Below are 17,902 nucleotides of genomic sequence, written 5' to 3' on the forward strand. Positions count from 1 at the left end.
TCTCTCTCTCCTCTCTCTCTCTCTCTTCTCTCTCTCTCTCTCTCTCTCTCTCTCTCTCCTCATCTCTCTCTCTCTTCTCTCTCTCTCTCTCTCTCTCTCTCTCTCTCTCTCTCTCTCTCTCTCTCTCTCTCTCTCTCTCTCTCTCTCTCTTCTCTTCTCTCTCTCTCTCTCTCTCTCTCCTCTCTCCTCTCTCTCTCTCTCTCTCTCTTCTCTATCTCTCTCTCCTCTCTCTCTCTCTCTCTCTCTCTCTCTCTCTCTCTCTCTTCTCTCTCTCTCTCTCTCTCTCTCTCTCTCTCTCTCTCTCTCTCTCTCTCTCTCTCTCTCTCTTCTCTCTCTCTCTTCTCTCTTCTCTCTTCTCTCTCTCTCTCTCTCTCTCTCTCTCTCTCCCTTTCTATCTCTCTATCTTCTCTCCCTCTCTCTTTCTCTCTCTCTCTCCTGTCTCTTTCTCTCTCCCTCTCTCTGTCTCTCTCTTTTTTTCTCTCTTCTGTTTCCCCTTCTCTCTCCCTCTCTCTCTCTCTCTCCTCTTCCCTTTCTCTTTCTTTCTCTCTGCTTGCTGGCCGCTGCCTCTAAACATGTCTGCTTTTAAGTGCTAATCTATCCCAAGCCATACAACTGACGTTTGAAAGAAATGTTTTCGAACCCTCGCCTCACCAGAGCGTCTGGTAACTCCGGACGCGGCCAGCGCTCACCTGGACTTCTTCCTGACCATGTTCGGCTCGCGCGATACGCACAGTTCCCTCCTCCACGAAATACATGCCGTCGGCATCGTCGCCCTGTTCGATGATGATCTCTCCCGGCTGGAAGGACTGAGGCACCAGGGCGTCCGCCAGGTTCATCCGCTCGTACGGCTGGCGACGAAGGAGGTCGCGAGCACGTGAGTCAAGCGTCGAGTCGAGGAGCCAAGAGTCGAGAGCTAGCCACGCAGAGTTCCAGGGGATAGCAATCCGTTGTACAGCCGCAGGTGTGACGACAAGCGCGCACTGCCTTATCGTCGGACGCTATCAACTGCTCGGCAGGGCTCAGCGTCGCGGCAGCCCTGCAGCGGGCACCGCGCGGCGGCGAGGGCAGGGGCGCATGCAGGGCTTTCCCATGGGGTGTCACAGCTCAGACAGTGTTATTGAAAATCCAGAGCAGCACCCTGTGAACTCGCCAAATTTCTTGCATGACGTAAAAAGCAAAGCATGTTATCGATCTAATTAATTTGATGTGTCTCCCTCGAACTTTTGCGTCCTGACAGTTATTTCCGTACACATTGATGCGTACAACAATAACCTGCCCCCGCGGTTATTGCATGAGTTCGCTATTGGACGAGAGATTCAAAGAAATGGTGTCATCCCAACAAGCGAAGAAAACAATGGTAGGTGGCGTTAGTGAGAAGGGACGCTTGTTCAACCAGCTCCATAGAGTCGCATCCACACAGAAAAAGATCCTTACCTCTAGCGTTTTGAGCATCGGCACTGTCTCCAGGAGTTGCTCGTACATTTTCCGCTTTTTGAAGGCGTTCTTGAGGACGATCCTTCTAAACGTCTGTCGATCCATCGCCCATAGCGATCCCTCCGAGTCCGCCTGCGAGCGACACCCCCACATCAATACGCAACGCAAACAGCCCAGCGACAGGTGCCGCCAAACGTGCATCCAGTATTCAGCCCAGCTGATGGTGTCGCAACACAGCGGTCACGCAACACGTCAGCTTGAGCCGAAGCAGAAACACACCCGCGTGGCGACCGCCGCAGACAAAACAACCAACTGGGTCAGCCAACCAAAACCCGCCGACAGCTCGATTTCGCAGCACAATCGGCGCACAGGAAGAACGATGCAAAACCTGCACTGCGTCCTCAGCACTTTACCAGCCGCTGAGGCATGCTGCAGTGAGCGCGCCTGCTCTCGGGGGCTCGCATATCCCGCTGCATCAGCGAGCCGCTGCGTCGGCAGCGGGATGAAGTGGTTCAGCGCGCCTGCACCGCGCCGGTGCAGGGCGAAGCGGACACCCAGGGCCGCCGACGATAACCGGCTGAGAGACGGGCCGTGGCTCAGTCGAGCGGAGGTGGGCTGGTCTCGCGGCGGTAAAATCGATGCCGCGCTGCCGGCCCGGTGCTTGGAACCGGAGAGCCCGGCTGCACGCGGCGGCCGACGGGCCACCCAGGGCTGCACACGGTGGGGCGCGACAGGCCAGGGCAGGGGTTGGGACGACAGGGTGGCATCATACGGGGCAGAGTGAGAGAGGGCAGGATAAGAAGGATGGGGAGGGGGCAAGGAAGATGATGTGTGTTAATGAGGTCCGCCAGATGGACCCCCTCCGTCCGCCTGGTGTGAGAATACCATCGCCAATACCCCAGGGACGCCTCTCCTCCGACTCGACCGGGGAACGGAAATTGTTACTACACCCTCGGTTTGCCGATGTACGCAACTTACGGCTGATGGGACTGGGAATTACTCCGGTGTCCCCAGTCCCATCAGCCCACTACCTGGTGCACTCGGGGTGCACTGCCCCCAGCCAACCAGCCACCACCTGGTGCATTCGGGATCCACTGGAATAGAGCGTAAAAGGAGACTAAGAGAATTAGTCTAAGCGTGTTAGGATGGGGCGTGGCGGGAGGAGACGGAACGGACAGGAGGGGCAGGAGAAGACAGGGCTGGCAGGAGGCACAGGGCAGGACTCGCAGCGTGGTTTCGGCTTTGGCCCCAAGCCCGCTCCGCGTCTGCCGTCATCACGGTCCTGACCTGTATCGTGGCTGCGCGTGGCATGTTGTACATCAGCGCCAGCTCGCCGAAGCTGCCCGTCTGGTCGTAGCTGCCCACCTTCACCGGCGATTGAGAGGCATCCGTCTGTACAAAGATGCTGTAGTGTCCGCTGGAACGGAAGCGGAATACGCCCGTGAGAGCTGCCAAAGTGTGTGTGTGGAGGGGGGGGGGGGGGTATGCTAAGTGAATGGTGTCGCGCTGCTACGTCACTGCTTCGTCAGTCAGTTGGTTACAGAAACGGGTGCCACGGAGAAAGCCAGAGCGTACCATTAGAGATCACTGCCAGTGATATGGGTATGTCAGGGCAAAAAGCAGAGCAAAGCTCACAAAAGATGGAATTCGAAACGGACTCATACGGCGTCAAGCCACAACCCAGTGGTCATGAAACCGCGCATATAAGCAAAGAAACAAGGTGGGCAGAGGAAGGGCGCTTTCACCAACGTTTGGCTTTGGTGGGGCTTATCTTGAGGTTTTCTTATACAAAATCCAAATTTTTCTCATAGGAATCGTAGGCAAATGGAAGTGAGTTGGAGCATATCTTTATAAAATTCGTAACAACTTTCCAACGCTGTTGTTTTCTTTTACTTTTGCATCGATTAAACTGTCATTTTGGGTGAGATGAAGACAAAGTCTCAATTTGGTGGAAGTCGGCTGCTTTTTGGGTCCTCGTAAAAGTGACACAATGGTGTCGATGAAAAATACCCGCGCCATTTTGTTTATAATTAGACATCATATTTTTCGTCATTCACAGCATACGCACACATCAGAGCAACGAGCATAGACAATAGTTATCTGCCGCTGTCACTGACCCCGGGGCGCATCCCAGGTTTTGTCAAGAGAAGATCATTCAAAACTGGCTGGTCAGTTGATAGCAGATACATATCAATATTCAGATCTGTATTCACGGTTTTATGGGTGCTGCTATAGGTATTGCAATAGGCCTAAAGCGATCCAGCCGCCCTTGTGATCGTCGCGGTAATGAGATAAATCTATATTTATTTGTCCGTTTTAGATTATATGACTTTACACGCTACAACTACAATGGCGTTAATCGGTTGATCAGTAGCAAGAATAGCACGCAGTGGAAGCTGTGTGCCGGTATTAGTTTTTGTGCAGATTTACAGGTCAATCCAAAGTCTGTTGCCGAACGTCATTCTGAATACGGTTCTGGATTTGTTCTTCGACGTGATGATATCCTCCGGAGGTCAAGTTTTGGATGCTGGTCATTCATTCTTCAGACTTGCACGGGTTTTATTTGTATACGGCGAATCCCTTTTACCGTGCGCAGTACTCGACGGCCATGCATCCACATAGATACATGAAACGCTTTCATTTTTGTTCATAGATTGGTAGATCCTACAATGCTGAGAAGCATTTCGGAGAATACGCCACAAAATAGATTAAACTGGCGCTAAGCACCATGAAACTCAGACACGATAATTGATGCCAACGACTAATTATATCGTGTTTTTCTTGCAGGAAGACCAAAAAAATCGCGTCCTCAGGCCACTGAGCTTACCTGCAGTGAATGCTTCAACGTGGAGGCCATGACTATTCACGGTTTGTACATCGCGACGACTCAAGTGATATCGAATAACAAATATCAATATTGATGTTACTTTAGAAAATATCAATATGTTGATGGTGAGAGTTGAAAGACGTGAAGGTGGTTAAAAATTGAGGCTTGATGTCATATGTTGTCGGATAGTAAAACATTTGACTAAATTTCTGGAATGGGCACACAGATGTGCTTATTTATGTACCGTTACAAGGGTAATAAGCCATTACCGGTGACATTATGTTCAAACTATCGTCATCGTATGGTAGGTTAGTATGTACACAACGTTTTCACCAATCAATATTTCGATCGCCCCCAGGTATTACTGAGGCCTAAGAAGGATTGTATGGTGATTGAATTGCATCCCCTGGTTGTTGGAACCCAAACCAACCCTTAATTAACCCCAGAACCCTAATTGTCATTGAAATTCCTCGGATTTCATTAAAGTGCTCTCCAGCGCTCTGCCGTTGAACTACCCAAGCCAGAGATTGTAAATATACTACCACATCAGACGAGGACGCTACCGCGAGCTACTGCTCCTTTGGTAGCATTAATACCTAGTCACAATATTTCCGTAAAACATAAATAAGCAGGTATTGTGCCGCGTGTTTTGATTATATTGAAGGAGTACGAATTTGTCTAACATTTGAACTGCATTATGAACATGGCTTAAGTTATGCATCAATAACATAGGTGTCCCAGCTGACACCTAGGTGACATAGGTGTCGGAGGAAAATTAAATACACCGCACTGCAGGCATGTTAAATGTCTTTGGGTGCATGAATATAAAACTTCATTGTGAAGTTTCTATCCAAACTTATATGCAGCTGGTCACATCTGCATCGAAACCGCCAAGAAAAATCGCCTTCTTTGGGTAAGATCTCGTTTTTATATCTGTGTTCATTCATTGATGCTCGCACACAACCGAACCATGGCAGACGGCATACACAGGTTGTTGTAGCTTGGATAACTGTTGTTGTCCTGAAAGACTTCGACTGTCCGCCGAACATGTGACTTTTCTAAATAACGGACGTAGTTTGAAGACCGGAAAACTATTTCCCAACATAATAACTTGCATCCATAGCACGTGCCACGGTATAATCTCTCGCAACACCTTCGTCAGTGTGGAAGTTAACGCTTGATCAAGGCGAGTTCACAATCCCGAATAAAACATTATCTGTAGAAGCATATGCAGCGACCGAATTTTTTCGAAGCACTCGCTTGGAGTTTGCACACTGTTTTAGTCTTTAAAAGAGTAAATACCGCAAAAATCATCTTTTCGTTGGATGCACAAATTCAGCTGTCTTAGAACGGTACACAATCTGAGCACTTCAGTCCCTAGCAACGTCATTCATTCAACAGGACCAAAATCTTTAATAAAAAACAGCCAAAATCACTGCCGTTTTGACATCATTCAAACGAAACCTGACCAAATTCCTTCGCCGCCGCTGCCAAAAGCTTGAGCTGTTCAGAATTCAATCGTCTGATATTCTGAACAAGGATCTGAAACCACACTTCCATTATACAGTTGCGTTCCCTGACCTCAAAACTCAGGACATGGAGGAGTAAACGGTTGACGACTCATTACTGGTTCACTGGCAAATTTCCAGCGGGAACCAGATTTTCCTGACGATCTATGGTTCACTTCTGACTAATGAGGCACATTTTTGCTCAGTAGCCAGGCCATATCAAAGAACAGAGTGTGCTCGGGCGAAACCAAGCCCCGTATCGCACTTCAGCTTGACCCATTCACTCAGTGAAGTGCACCGCATGGGTCGCTATGTCCACGCATGGTTTTAGCGGACCATTCTGGTTCGGGGAAGATGACGGTCGCGCGGCAGCACTGAATGAGCAGCTATTCATTGCAGTTTGGGGAAGTTCTGAGAACATCTAAGAAGAGCACTCGCGTACAGACGTGTCAGTCAATGGTCTCCACAGGACGGGACCACGCTGCATTGTCCCCACGAATCCGGAGAGTGGCGCCAGAATCGCTTCAGTGTTAATTGACCAGGCACTAATGCGGGTGTGTGGAGCGGGCGGGTCATTTCCCCGACCGTCACTCCACGGCTTCCTACTAGGTCTGAGGGCATATGTAAGACCATGTGTGTAAAGATAGCCGCCGACATGCAATGTTTGGTGGCATCACACACAATGTTTCGTGTATAGAGGAATGACGGCTTAAATGATCTGTTACCAGCTAAATTGTGTTCTACGGAGATCTATACGGAGATTAGATGTCAAGATGTACTTCCGTTGGACGGTGCAAAGCGTCATGATCCACTCGACGTCAAGTCGTCTCACTTTTGGGAGCACCTCGGCGGAACAGCTTATCTGTATGGCATCTCTCATACATTCGGTTAGCTACGTGTGCATGAACGACAAGGTTGCATGACGTGCACCCGACCATTACTCAAACATGTGTTAATGGTTCGGTTGGTCATATATTTGAATGCTACTGTTTTTGTAAGGACTGGAATGAAAAGGAAGTTTTTAGGACGCCTGGATTCTCTCTTATGAACTTGTGATAGCCCAAGATGGGGCATGGACTTACTGTGCCATATTGTTCTCTTCGTGCCAGAAATAAACGAAATATATGATGATGTTGATTATTATTATTATTATTATTATGCTGATGATGATAATGATGATGGCCCCCTGCCCTGCCCCTACATCCGTCCCTCGACTATGTTATAATAGTGTTCTGGTCAAGCGATCGTCTGCTGTATTAACCCGATGTCAATTGTCATGCCAGCATCAGGCGGTAGGGTTTAATGCACGACGATGCTGCGAAAGTATCTGTATTCATGTGACTACTCATAACCTGCTGACCAGTCGTGGACTAGTAGGTGGGTGGACCCGTGGCCTGAGCTGGTTGACCATCATGACCGCGTGCTGTGAACGGCTGAAATGGCAAAAGGTAACGGTGCAACGGCATACCAATTTTCTCGTAATATACCACTGGTCAATGTCACTTCAAAACAAAACAACAAATACAGACCGCTGCATCGGTGGGCAGCCGAGTGTCAGAAGCGAAAATAACGCCACATCACTGCAGGAATAACGCAGTAACGGGCAGGCGGCAACTGCAGGAGTTACTCGATGCGCGGTAGATAATGAGCCAAGCATTTCAGGGCTATCCGATCGCGATCTACTCCAATATCATGACATCGCGGCGCTTTTCACCATTTCGACCATCATTTATTTATTTTGTTGGATAACGCGATCGTGGACACGAGCAGCCGGCGTCTGTAAATATGAACATTTCAGGAGGCAAATAATTTCCTCTATCATAAAATATAACAAATAAATTGGCAAATGTGGTTGTAATACGCAAATGAAAATGATAGCATAAAATTATTACAAAAATAGTGCATATAAAGGAAAATGGATTCAGCAGCATGAATTATATTAGAGACCAACTCTCCTGACAGGGCACGCAACAACGTCGATGATAAATATGCTTATAAACCAAAAAGCCCTTTCCATCAAACCTTTAGACGAAGTAGCCGAAACCCGGTGAGCAAAGAATAAGGGTCAGAGCATTTTCCGTTTGCCCCCATTCCCCATATTTGAAATCGCTGGCGCGCCCCCGGCCAGTCATGCGTTCTGGCCGCTGCAGTGAAGCAGCAATCGCCGCTTAAGGGTGGGTATGGACGCTGGGTGGACCGCACCGTTCTGGCTCGCCGCGCGCAGGACCTACGCCCGACGGACCGATCGGACCAGGGCTGCACTCCGCTGGCGTCATGGAAAGAAACGCGAGAGGAGGCTGGACAGGCCTGCAGCCGCCGAGAGCGGCCGGGGCAGATCCCGGCCGGGTCGGCTAATGGCCGGACTTAGCGTTTCCGGTTGCGGTCGGCGTGACGTCACCATGGTGTCGATTATGACGTCGGCGACGTGCGCCAGTGGTGGGCACGTCACGTGGATGGACGATGAGACCGACAGCGGCCGAGCGGCCACCGCGGACCATTAGCGAGGTTAATGCTTTTAAGATGCCTGGAGGCGCCGGCGTGGTATGGGCTGGGCTCACAACCACGCCGACAGCCATAAACGGAGGTTTGCATCGCCAGAGGAGCGCGTGACGTGCACGGTTATAAGCACTCGTTCGACGTAAGGCGAACTAACGGATGGAAAATTGGGATTTAGGATTTGGGATTCAATGCCAGGGTGACGCTTTTTTTCTGAAAGCACCCTGAGCGTAAGTTTCAGAAGCAGTTTGTCTCACCACGCTGGCATTAGCGCACCCTTGAAGCCAGGGACGAGGTTTGTCGTACTCTTCATGCGTGGTGCAGACAGTTTGGAAACATGCAAAAAGCAAACTGGCGTTATTAAGGTCTACTGCAAGCTAGTGACAACCAGATAATCGAGCTTTGGGCACGTTTGAAATCCGGCATCGTTGGCTGCGACCTACAACACTGGAGAGTCGTTCTTCTCGGACCGGAACAGGGTATCGACCGGCCACTTGGCCTGCGCTGGCTAGTTCCGAAAAGTCTCCCGATCCCTCTGGCGTCACGCCTCTGGCCTGGCAACGCCGCCCGGAAGTGGTGGGATCAGCACTCAAGCATAGGTCATGCATCGCCTGATCCCCGCGGCCCGACGCGACCCTTGCGCGATCGTTTCTCAAATCGGTCCCCAGAGCCCTGCGCCGACCTCGGTTAGCAACCAGTGGCACGCGGCGCCGTGCGTGACCTTTGAGCCCTGCACCCGCCCCTCCCCCCCCCCCTGTCGGGGTGCGAAGCCCCACTGAAACAGTGGGGCAGACGTCAAGTCACGTCATTGACGTCACGTCGTCGCTGAGGCCGCTACTCTCGCCCCACCGGTGGGCCGCGGGGCGCTCCAGGACGCCGCCCAGGTAGCGGCGCCGACAGCAGCTACAGGTGTCAGGCGCCGGCCGGGAGAGGCCGCGTGCGGCAGGGATCGATGCTCGGGTGCAATGACGTCATGGACGGGCCGGCCGCCGCCGCCGCCAGCGGCCGGCCCGGCCTGCTCGAAAGCCAATCAATGCCCGCAGACGCGACCGGGCGGTGGACGCCGCTTTCCGATGCCGCAATACTGCCTCGCCTTTTTCCGCTAATTTTCGAATCGCAGAACCCTATCTTTTTTTACTCTGCTCGCTGTCTCTGCGTGTTACCTTTCCCCCTATGCTCTTTTCTCATACTCTCACCAGATCAATGTACGCCTTTCGCTTCCTCCCCTTACATTTGTCTCGCGGCGTGGTCAGTCGTATTACCGCTGTACCTCCCGCGTAATTTTATTGGTATCAGTCTCAGCCGTATGTCCTGCTGTGTCTCTTGCGTCCGCTCCCCTTCTCGTTCGGTCTAAAGATTGCCCGGATGCAGTGGATCGCAAAATCAAATTTATTTTAAAAAGAGGTGCAATACGCGGCGCATTAGTAGAGAAGTGTAATGTCAATGATGTTCTGAGCCATAAAACATTGAGAATGTGAGAACACAACACTGGTATCGAAATTCACAGATGCTTAGTCATGGTATTCCTGACAGTTGTCAACGTGTTCCAGCCGTCGCCAATGGTGTCACTACTGGGTAGTGGCAGAGATGGCAGAGGCCCTGACGGATATAATGGCGGGTCATTTTTTCCAGAAGAACATACCTGAATATATTCTGGACCAAAGCTGGCGATTACAGAGGCGGCCACACAACTCTGAACCGTTGATGGAAGAGAAAGCTTTCCACGGGATAAGTGAAACATGATTTTTTTATTGTAAATAATGGCTCTCACAGCCCTGCGTACACGAAATAACTAAACTGCAGACTGATCATGACTTGTGCCGGCTGTTTTGGCATACCTGTACCAACGGTAAGACATCTCAAATCGTTTTCCTCCGCTGTTTATAATTACTGACGCGATCGTTAACATGTTGAATGGTTAACAAATATGAGTCGATGGTGTGCCGCGGCTGTTTCGAATCGTGGAGAAGTGGTCAGATCTGGGTCGATCAGCGCTCAAGATGCTGATCAGCTTGCCGTAAGACGGCTGCTGGTAATCTCATTCGCGGATCAGTATCAGTGAAAGCTCTTGCGGCATTGATTTTGTTGAGAATGAAGAATAAAAAGATAGCTTGCCAGTGGCTTCCGGAACTTTCGCTATCTCCATTAAAGAGAGTGTGTCTAGGCAAATTCCGATTTTTAACCGTGCACGTGTGATGGTACAGAATTTCGATAATTTTTTTTGGCGTCATTGGTTGCCACCAAGTCGCCTCCACTGACGAGATATTGCCACAGCCCCAAATTTTCTTTGGTTTGTATGGAAGAACAAAGTTATCGGGTAGCCCCCAAGTAATATTCACTACTAAACGCATCGACATCATTGAGAAGGTATCGTTGGCTCTAGCCAATGGTTCTTCGAGGATGTCGCTTGTCAGCGCTAACAGCACCTTACGAACGCAGCGGTGGCGGCGGTGACTATGCTTTGTCGTTGTTGTTTTGTTTACATTAAGCTGAGGGCTGCGGATGTACTGGGTTGGGCGTAAGGTAAGGCTGGTCAGTTAATACGCACCGCGATTAATTTATGTTGGCCTTCTTTGTGGTAAGATAAGAGGCACAAGTATCGTGTTGTGTCAATCGGCTGCACTAGGCTCTAGGGAAATGTGATTGTTCTTCGTTGTTTTGGCAGCGGCTATAGGCGGCTAAGATTCATATATCCTGAGATTATTGACCGAATTCCGAATGCACGTACACCGAATTTAGCGTCCGAAATAACAAGACACATGCACTAAAATTTTTGCTGCGATGTCGCTGGTACCAGTCATGTTCAGAACATTATATTATCCGTCTCGAATTACGCAAGGAATCTCCAATTGCGTACCGCTCTATACCACCAGTGCTCTCCCTTTACGCACGAGACTGCAGCAACCAAGGTAATGGCCATGTCACTGGCGCGGAGTTACTCGTCACATACAAACCAGTGCATTCGTTCTTTCCTGCTCGCTGATTGGTTCATTTTTAGCATTGCGATAAAAATAAATAACTCAAAGTTGTTGTAACGTCCAAACGTACATTTAAGGACCGAATTTGGCCATAGATAGTTGCGAAACCAACCTTTGGGGTGCATTTGGAAAACCGAAAACATTACACACGCTCCCCTTAAAGCACTTTCATGGATTTCCAGCGTTCTCCACGAAAGACTGGCTCTCAAATTCATTAGCAGGAGCATTTTCCCCCTCTAAGAATCACTCTACCTCTCCTTGCGTGTGTAAGTCGTCGCTTGCGGTGCGGGGTCTCAGCAGCTCTCACCACAACCCGTGACAGTGACCTGAACCAGCCAGTGGTGCTGTCTCTGACCAGATGTCATAGCACTAGCTTCCCCTGCACATTCTTGCACCAACCCCCATCACAACCCGCTGCACCGGACTGCAGTGAGATCAAAGGCATCTGGCCTTCACTAGTGTAAATGGCGCTGGCTACACCAGCCAGCCAATACAGAGCCATGGCATCGCCTTTCACCAAAAGCCGAAGTGCTCTCTTTCGCCCTGGTTTTCGGCATCGCCTTCCAACACATAGCTTGCCACCGTCTTCCACTTAAAGCGTGTACTCCCACCAAATTCCGCACGATGACGTCTGTCGCCGCATCCAGAGGAGCAAGCCCCCACCACATCTCATAGTGCCCGCCGCCCCGTCCAGCTGCATCACGGTACTGCGGTACCAGCCCTCACCAATGCCGTAAAACTGGCCGACGGCTCCTCTACTGGTGAGCTCGTTTTGGCCTCGTCATGGGAAAGTCGCATCACCATGTACAACTCCCCAGCTGGCTCACCTCTGGCCGACGGCTCCTCTACTGGTGAGCTCGTTATGGCCTCGTCATGGGAAAGTCGCATCACCATGTACAACTCCCCAGCTGGCTCACCTCTCTGGCCGACGGCTTCTATTCCGGTGAGCTCGTTATGGCCTCGTCATGGGAAAAGTCGCATCACCATGTACAACTCCCCAGCTGGCTCACCCCTCTGGCCGACGGCTTCTGTACTGGTGAGCTCGTTATGGCCTCGTCACGGGGAAAGTCGCATCACCATGTACAACTCCCCAGCTGGCTCACCCCTCTGGCCGACGTCTCCTCTACTGATGAGCTCGTTATGGCCTCGTCACGGGGAAAGTCGCATCACCATGTACAACTCCCCAGCTGGCTCACCCCTCTGGCCGACGTCTCCTCTACTGATGAGCTCGTTATGGCCTCGTCACGGGGAAAGTCGCATCACCATGTACAACTCCCCAGCTGGCTCACCTCTCTGGCCGACGTCTCCTCTACTGATGAGCTCGTTATGGCCTCGTCACGGGGAAAGTCGCATCACCATGTACAAGTCTCCAACTGTCTCACCTCTCGATGACGTAGAAGTTGTCACCGTCGTCGCCCTGTCGAATGACGTCCTCACCAGGGGACACCTTCTTCTCAAACATCGCATCCAGCACCTCCTGAATCTGGGCCTGGTGGCGGAGCACCGGCAGACGTCAGTCACCCTTCGAGCCGCCGTATGTATCACTCAAGGTGGTGGAGATGGTTGGTCAAACCCACAACACACCAAAACGCCCGCAGAGCTGAGCAATGGGAATCAAAATCCGTCATCACCGTCTTCCGCAAGCCTTTCTTCTGCTGGTTCTCCTAAACTGAGATTCGACGCTGCGGATGAACAGCTTGGGCAATAAGAGTGAGACCAAAGTCCGGGGCTGCGAAAATAAGTATAGAAGAGCATTATGTACATACAAACATAACATAGTTATTATTGCTGTGCGCTCAAAAATTGCAACAACACTAACACAAGTGAAGCTTAAAAGCTTAAAATGAAATCTTTAAAATGAATAAATATATAACAATAATGCAATAATAAAAACTAAAATAAAAAATAATAAAATAAAATAAATAGATAAAATAAAAAAGCTTTAAAGCTTAAAGCTTACTATTCAGAGCCTCATTTTCGCACCGGCGTATTTCGTACCGGGTCACTGAACTGTCCAGCTCTTACAGATCGGCTATTCCTGTCCATCGTTGGGTGGTACTGTCACGCTTTCAGCGTTCGCTATTCCAGACACGTGTCAAGATGGTGCAACAGTTACGACGTGATCTTTCGACTCGCCTTATTTAGATGAACAAATGTCAAGCTTGATGGGATCGAGTGAAGTCCAATAAGACCCGACAGAAAGGTCACGGAGATGTAATTGAACATCTAGTGCTCGACTGAGGGCCAGCTGGTCTCCGGATCGTCTGACATGACCGGGAGCCTTCAGCGATGCGCTTCAAACAACGTTACGGCCAGCGAAGCTGAAGATTTTGGCCGCATTGCTTCACAGATAAATGGCAATGCAGACGATTTGTGGACCGCGTAACGCCTGAGCTGATAGCTATGCCACGCGCCAAGCTAAGTCCTGCGCACTCCATGTGCCGAATCACAAATGTGTACGTTTGAAAAGTGGAGATAATAGCTGGCAAAGGATATTGTGATATGCTTAGGACACCTTGCGCGATGTGGGACGAACGAGGAGGTCATGACAGACGTTTGTTGTTACGTGCAGGGTGTCAGCTATGCTTATGGAACCATACACGGAAACCCACACAAATGGGTTGAAGTAGTGCGTCGGGAGTTTCGTCTTTGACGGGAATTCAACAAACGGAAGTCTGCTGGCCTTGCATTCACATGGTAGCTGACAAATTTACAATGACTTGAAATGAGCTTCTTTGGTTCTCGTCGAGCCCGGTGCTTTCAATATATTCGGCATACTGACCGCAAAATAATAATAAAATATAAGTACTTTGTGTGGGTGTTAGTTACAACAAACGGGACTATGTAGTGCATTCCTTTGTGGTTTTCCGGTTCAATTTTCTTCGATTTAGACCATAGTATACTGCATTCCAAGCCAGCTCCGGGAGAGATGGCAATAAACGCCTTTGGGTCAGTTACTGCCTCAAAGGTGAATCGCACAGTCTTGAAATCTGGAAATGAGGCGCAAACCATCTATTTATGTGCGTCATGCAGCTGGTTTCACGATCTTAGCTGCTCTGATTGCTAAGATATGGCAGCATTCCTGAAAATGTTCCAAATCGGCGGACACATGGTTTGCGCACGGGAGTACGTGATCGTCTGCACACATCAACTCATGCTTTTGCCGGTACAATTGTCACTTTTTGCTGTTGCATGAGTCTCTTATTGCTATGACACCATGCTTTCCAATCCTGATCCGTTTTCGTACCGTGGCCTTCAGTTTTTTTTTACAGTTTGAGAGATTGCGCTTACCATCTTAATTGAATGGGCTGAGGAAATTGTGGTGACATTGCAATATCGCAGGAAGAACCGGTCGCATCATTCGATTTGCAGCTGGATGCTCCGTAATTTTTGGAGCACTGCATTTCAAACAAATTACCTTCATGTTGCTGAAAATGGCGTAAACCCACGATCATTAGTGACAAAAATATTCATTTTCAGACGCTGGTGCCCAGTGACAAGGGCTGCGCGAGGACGTGCAGCGACTATTTCTTTCTTCAAAACACAGAAATGATAAAGAGCGCGTAGGGCAGGTTGGAAAAAATAAGTTTTTAACGTGGGAACATAATCACAGTTTAAGTACCACTGACTCGACCCGCGTACTCGCATAATCCAATAAAGTTTGGGCTTTTAGATGCGCTGAAAATCGCGCATATTTTGCGACACAGAACGTTTTTGCTCGAGTGAATTATTTACATAAAAATAAACATATGTGCGGAAATGCACAAGTGAAAGCAACCACACGTAGGTGAAACAAGCTGTCTGAACAGACTTTACAGACCAAAAAGGCCTTGGCCACGAATGTGTTGGAAGTTCAGGTCAACAATAACTGCACAGTGGAAATTTACGGTGTCTGTCAAACGAACGGATGGTTTTGATGAGCTGGACAAATGCAAAAAGTATAGCATTGCTCATGGTATCAATTGTTTGATGTAAAAAACTTATAAAACGTACGGGCAGAACCGGATTGGGCTTGAAAATTAGCTGGTCGAAATTGATCAGCACCTTTCGAACCATTAGATGGCAAGTTCAAGCCAGTTAAGAAGTTCATTATAAGGAGAACATTATGTACTCCGCGTTTTGTCAAACCGCGTTGAAAGGTGATGGATGGATCCGAATTATCCTGGGAAATACAATCTTGGCGCATTAAGCCAGAACGGATTCAGCATTCGGGGAAAACGCTGATCTACGAGATTCAGTAAATTAGACCTACGAAGAACTCCAGAATACCATAACAAAGGAAGCCCCTAACCTCTTAAGACCTTCACTGGTCTCCAAAGTTCGTGACATCTCTGAAGACGATGTGGATCAGCATGGATTTGAGGACGCACCCGAAGACGAGTCATGCCTACCGCACGCTACTATTTACCAAACAATGCCATTATTATCAAGTGGAGAGTCCAAAAACGCCTTGAGCGGGACGCACCAGCCGCACTTACCGGGTCCAGGGAGCGAAACAGGAAGATGTTGCGGACGGCGTCCGCAAGTCTGGCGCGCTGCTCGTCAGATTTGGGGTACACCACCGCCTGGGGACAGACGGCACACCAGCTTGTCAAACTTGGGGTACAAGACCGCCTGGGAACAGACGGCACACCAGCTAGTTAAACTTGGGGTACACCACTGCATGGGGATGGACGACATACCAGGTAGTCAGGCTTGGGGTACACTAGCGCCTGGGGACGGACGATATACCAGCCAGTCAAACTTGGGGTACATGACCGCCTAGGGACGGACGGCACACCAGCCAGTCAAACTTGGGGTACACCACTGCCTGGGGACGGACGATATACCGGGTAGTCAGACTTGGGGTACACGAGCGCCTAGGGGCGGATGGCATACCAGCTAGTCAGACTTTAGGTACACCACCGTCTGGGGACGGATGACATACCAGCTGCGCAGCTTGAGGTACATCACCGCCAAAGAACGGACGACATACCAGCTAGTAAGACTTGGGATACATCACCGCCTAGGGACGGACGATGTACCAGCTAGTCAGACTCGGGGTACATCACCGCCTAGGGACGGACGACGTGCCGGCTAGTCAGACTTGGGGACCACCACCGCCTGGGGATGGACGACATGCCAGCTAGCGATGCTTTTCGCGCAAACGCGGCAGGCAAGGGTTGTAGCGATACCAACGCTTTTAGTGGTGAATTAGCGATCATTAAGACATGTTTGTAATGGTTACGAATAATGACTGTTAATAACTTATAGTGAGTGGAACCAAATTCACGGATATTGCGCGTTAATTAACTGCTGTAGTGGTGTGCTTACCTGGCTAACTACATAAATTATAAAAAATTGAGTTTTCTACTGGGAGAGAATTACTGCTTACTCATACTACTCAATTCAAGATGAATGTCAGCGAATGGTCTTCTCATTGCACAAATACAAAAACTGCGAGTTAGGTTTGCATTTCATTGTTTGAGCATTTGGCTTGGACCTGCACACTTTTTCGGAGCTATGTGATGAACTGGAGTGATACAGCAGCAATCTGCCAACCAGAGCACTCGGTCCGTGTCTAAAAGCACAGGCTCCGTTTGTGAAATTTGATGCTCAAGCGAGCCGTCACGCAGGGCCACCCAATGCTATGTTCCGAGAAATAGCCTCGTCAGCACGACTGGAATGCCAGCCCAATCAACACAGTTCCGCTATGAGAAGGACAGCAAAAATGCTAGGGTGGCAAAAATGCCACTAAAAGAACCGTTCCTGCCGGTTCACCTACTTTCATTCTAGTTGAAAACTGATATGGAGCTAGTAATGTCAGAAGATTTGCAGGCATCCGTGGACCAGTTTCGGCCTCTGCAACGCGTGAAGCATGGACAGAAAGCGCACTGTTCACCACAGCCACGCACCCGGTGTCTAGGTGAAACATGTGCATAGTGGGTGATGATGCCCAAAGGGTTATGATACACCATCACGACTAGCTGGGTAGCGCGTCTGTCGCAGTCCTGCCGTTGGATCAGCAAAACCAGACTCTGCGGCCGCGGCGGGCACTCCGGCTGCACCGGGGTGCAGGGGGTGCAGAGGGGTGCAGGGGGGTGCAGAGGGGTGCAGGGGACGCGGGCAGAGGAGTGCAGCGCTGGACTCATTGGGAGAGGAGCTGCGTGACACGCACACAGTACGCAGCGCCCTGGCGTCATGTCATCGTGAGCCTGCAGCCATAGCACGCATTCATGGGGGGTCGTCGTCACGCACCTTACGGTCCGCCCTTTCAACACTCAATATGAAGCAGAGCCGTTTGCCAAACATTCCCTTTTTGGTGCACTTCTGAAAGGGAAGGGGCCATCTGGCATGCCCCAGCCGCCGGTAGTAGTAAACAAATGTGCAATCACCACTAGTCTTTTATGTCCATTATCGCGAGTAAACTGACAGCTATTACGTTGCCGTACCCAGCCCAAACACAATAAGGCTCTCTTTTATGGGAAACCTAATCTAGTGCGATTTGATTTCATATAATACCTAGAAGGGATGTGAACGCAGCAGGTGTTTTAGCGCCTCCAGCATCAGAAGATTGCTGAAAAGCACGGGGCACAAAAACCTCCAACCATATAGCACCTGAACGCTATCCTCTCAGACCTGGAAGTGGTAACTGGGAGGCTCACGCATCGGACGCGGTG

At 49.9% G+C, this 17,902-nt stretch overlaps 1 protein-coding gene across 1 annotated transcript in view; it reads right to left on the reverse strand.

Moving 5' to 3' along the window:
- Positions 1-17,902, reverse strand: part of Pka-R2 (cAMP-dependent protein kinase type II regulatory subunit) — a 29,975-nt gene that overhangs the window by 1,811 nt on the left and 10,262 nt on the right. The window contains exons 4-8 of the mRNA XM_037237569.1: positions 15,722-15,808; positions 12,626-12,732; positions 2,722-2,851; positions 1,435-1,566; positions 690-848 (exon numbers count right to left, since the gene is read on the reverse strand). Coding sequence (XP_037093464.1) covers positions 690-848; positions 1,435-1,566; positions 2,722-2,851; positions 12,626-12,732; positions 15,722-15,808 — 615 coding nt within the window. The remainder of the gene's footprint in view (positions 1-689; positions 849-1,434; positions 1,567-2,721; positions 2,852-12,625; positions 12,733-15,721; positions 15,809-17,902) is intronic.

Source organism: Pollicipes pollicipes, unplaced genomic scaffold, assembly GCF_011947565.3.
Source record: "Pollicipes pollicipes isolate AB1234 unplaced genomic scaffold, Ppol_2.1 Scaffold_7261;HRSCAF=8764_pilon_pilon_pilon, whole genome shotgun sequence".
NCBI classification, from domain to species: domain Eukaryota; kingdom Metazoa; phylum Arthropoda; class Thecostraca; order Pollicipedomorpha; family Pollicipedidae; genus Pollicipes; species Pollicipes pollicipes.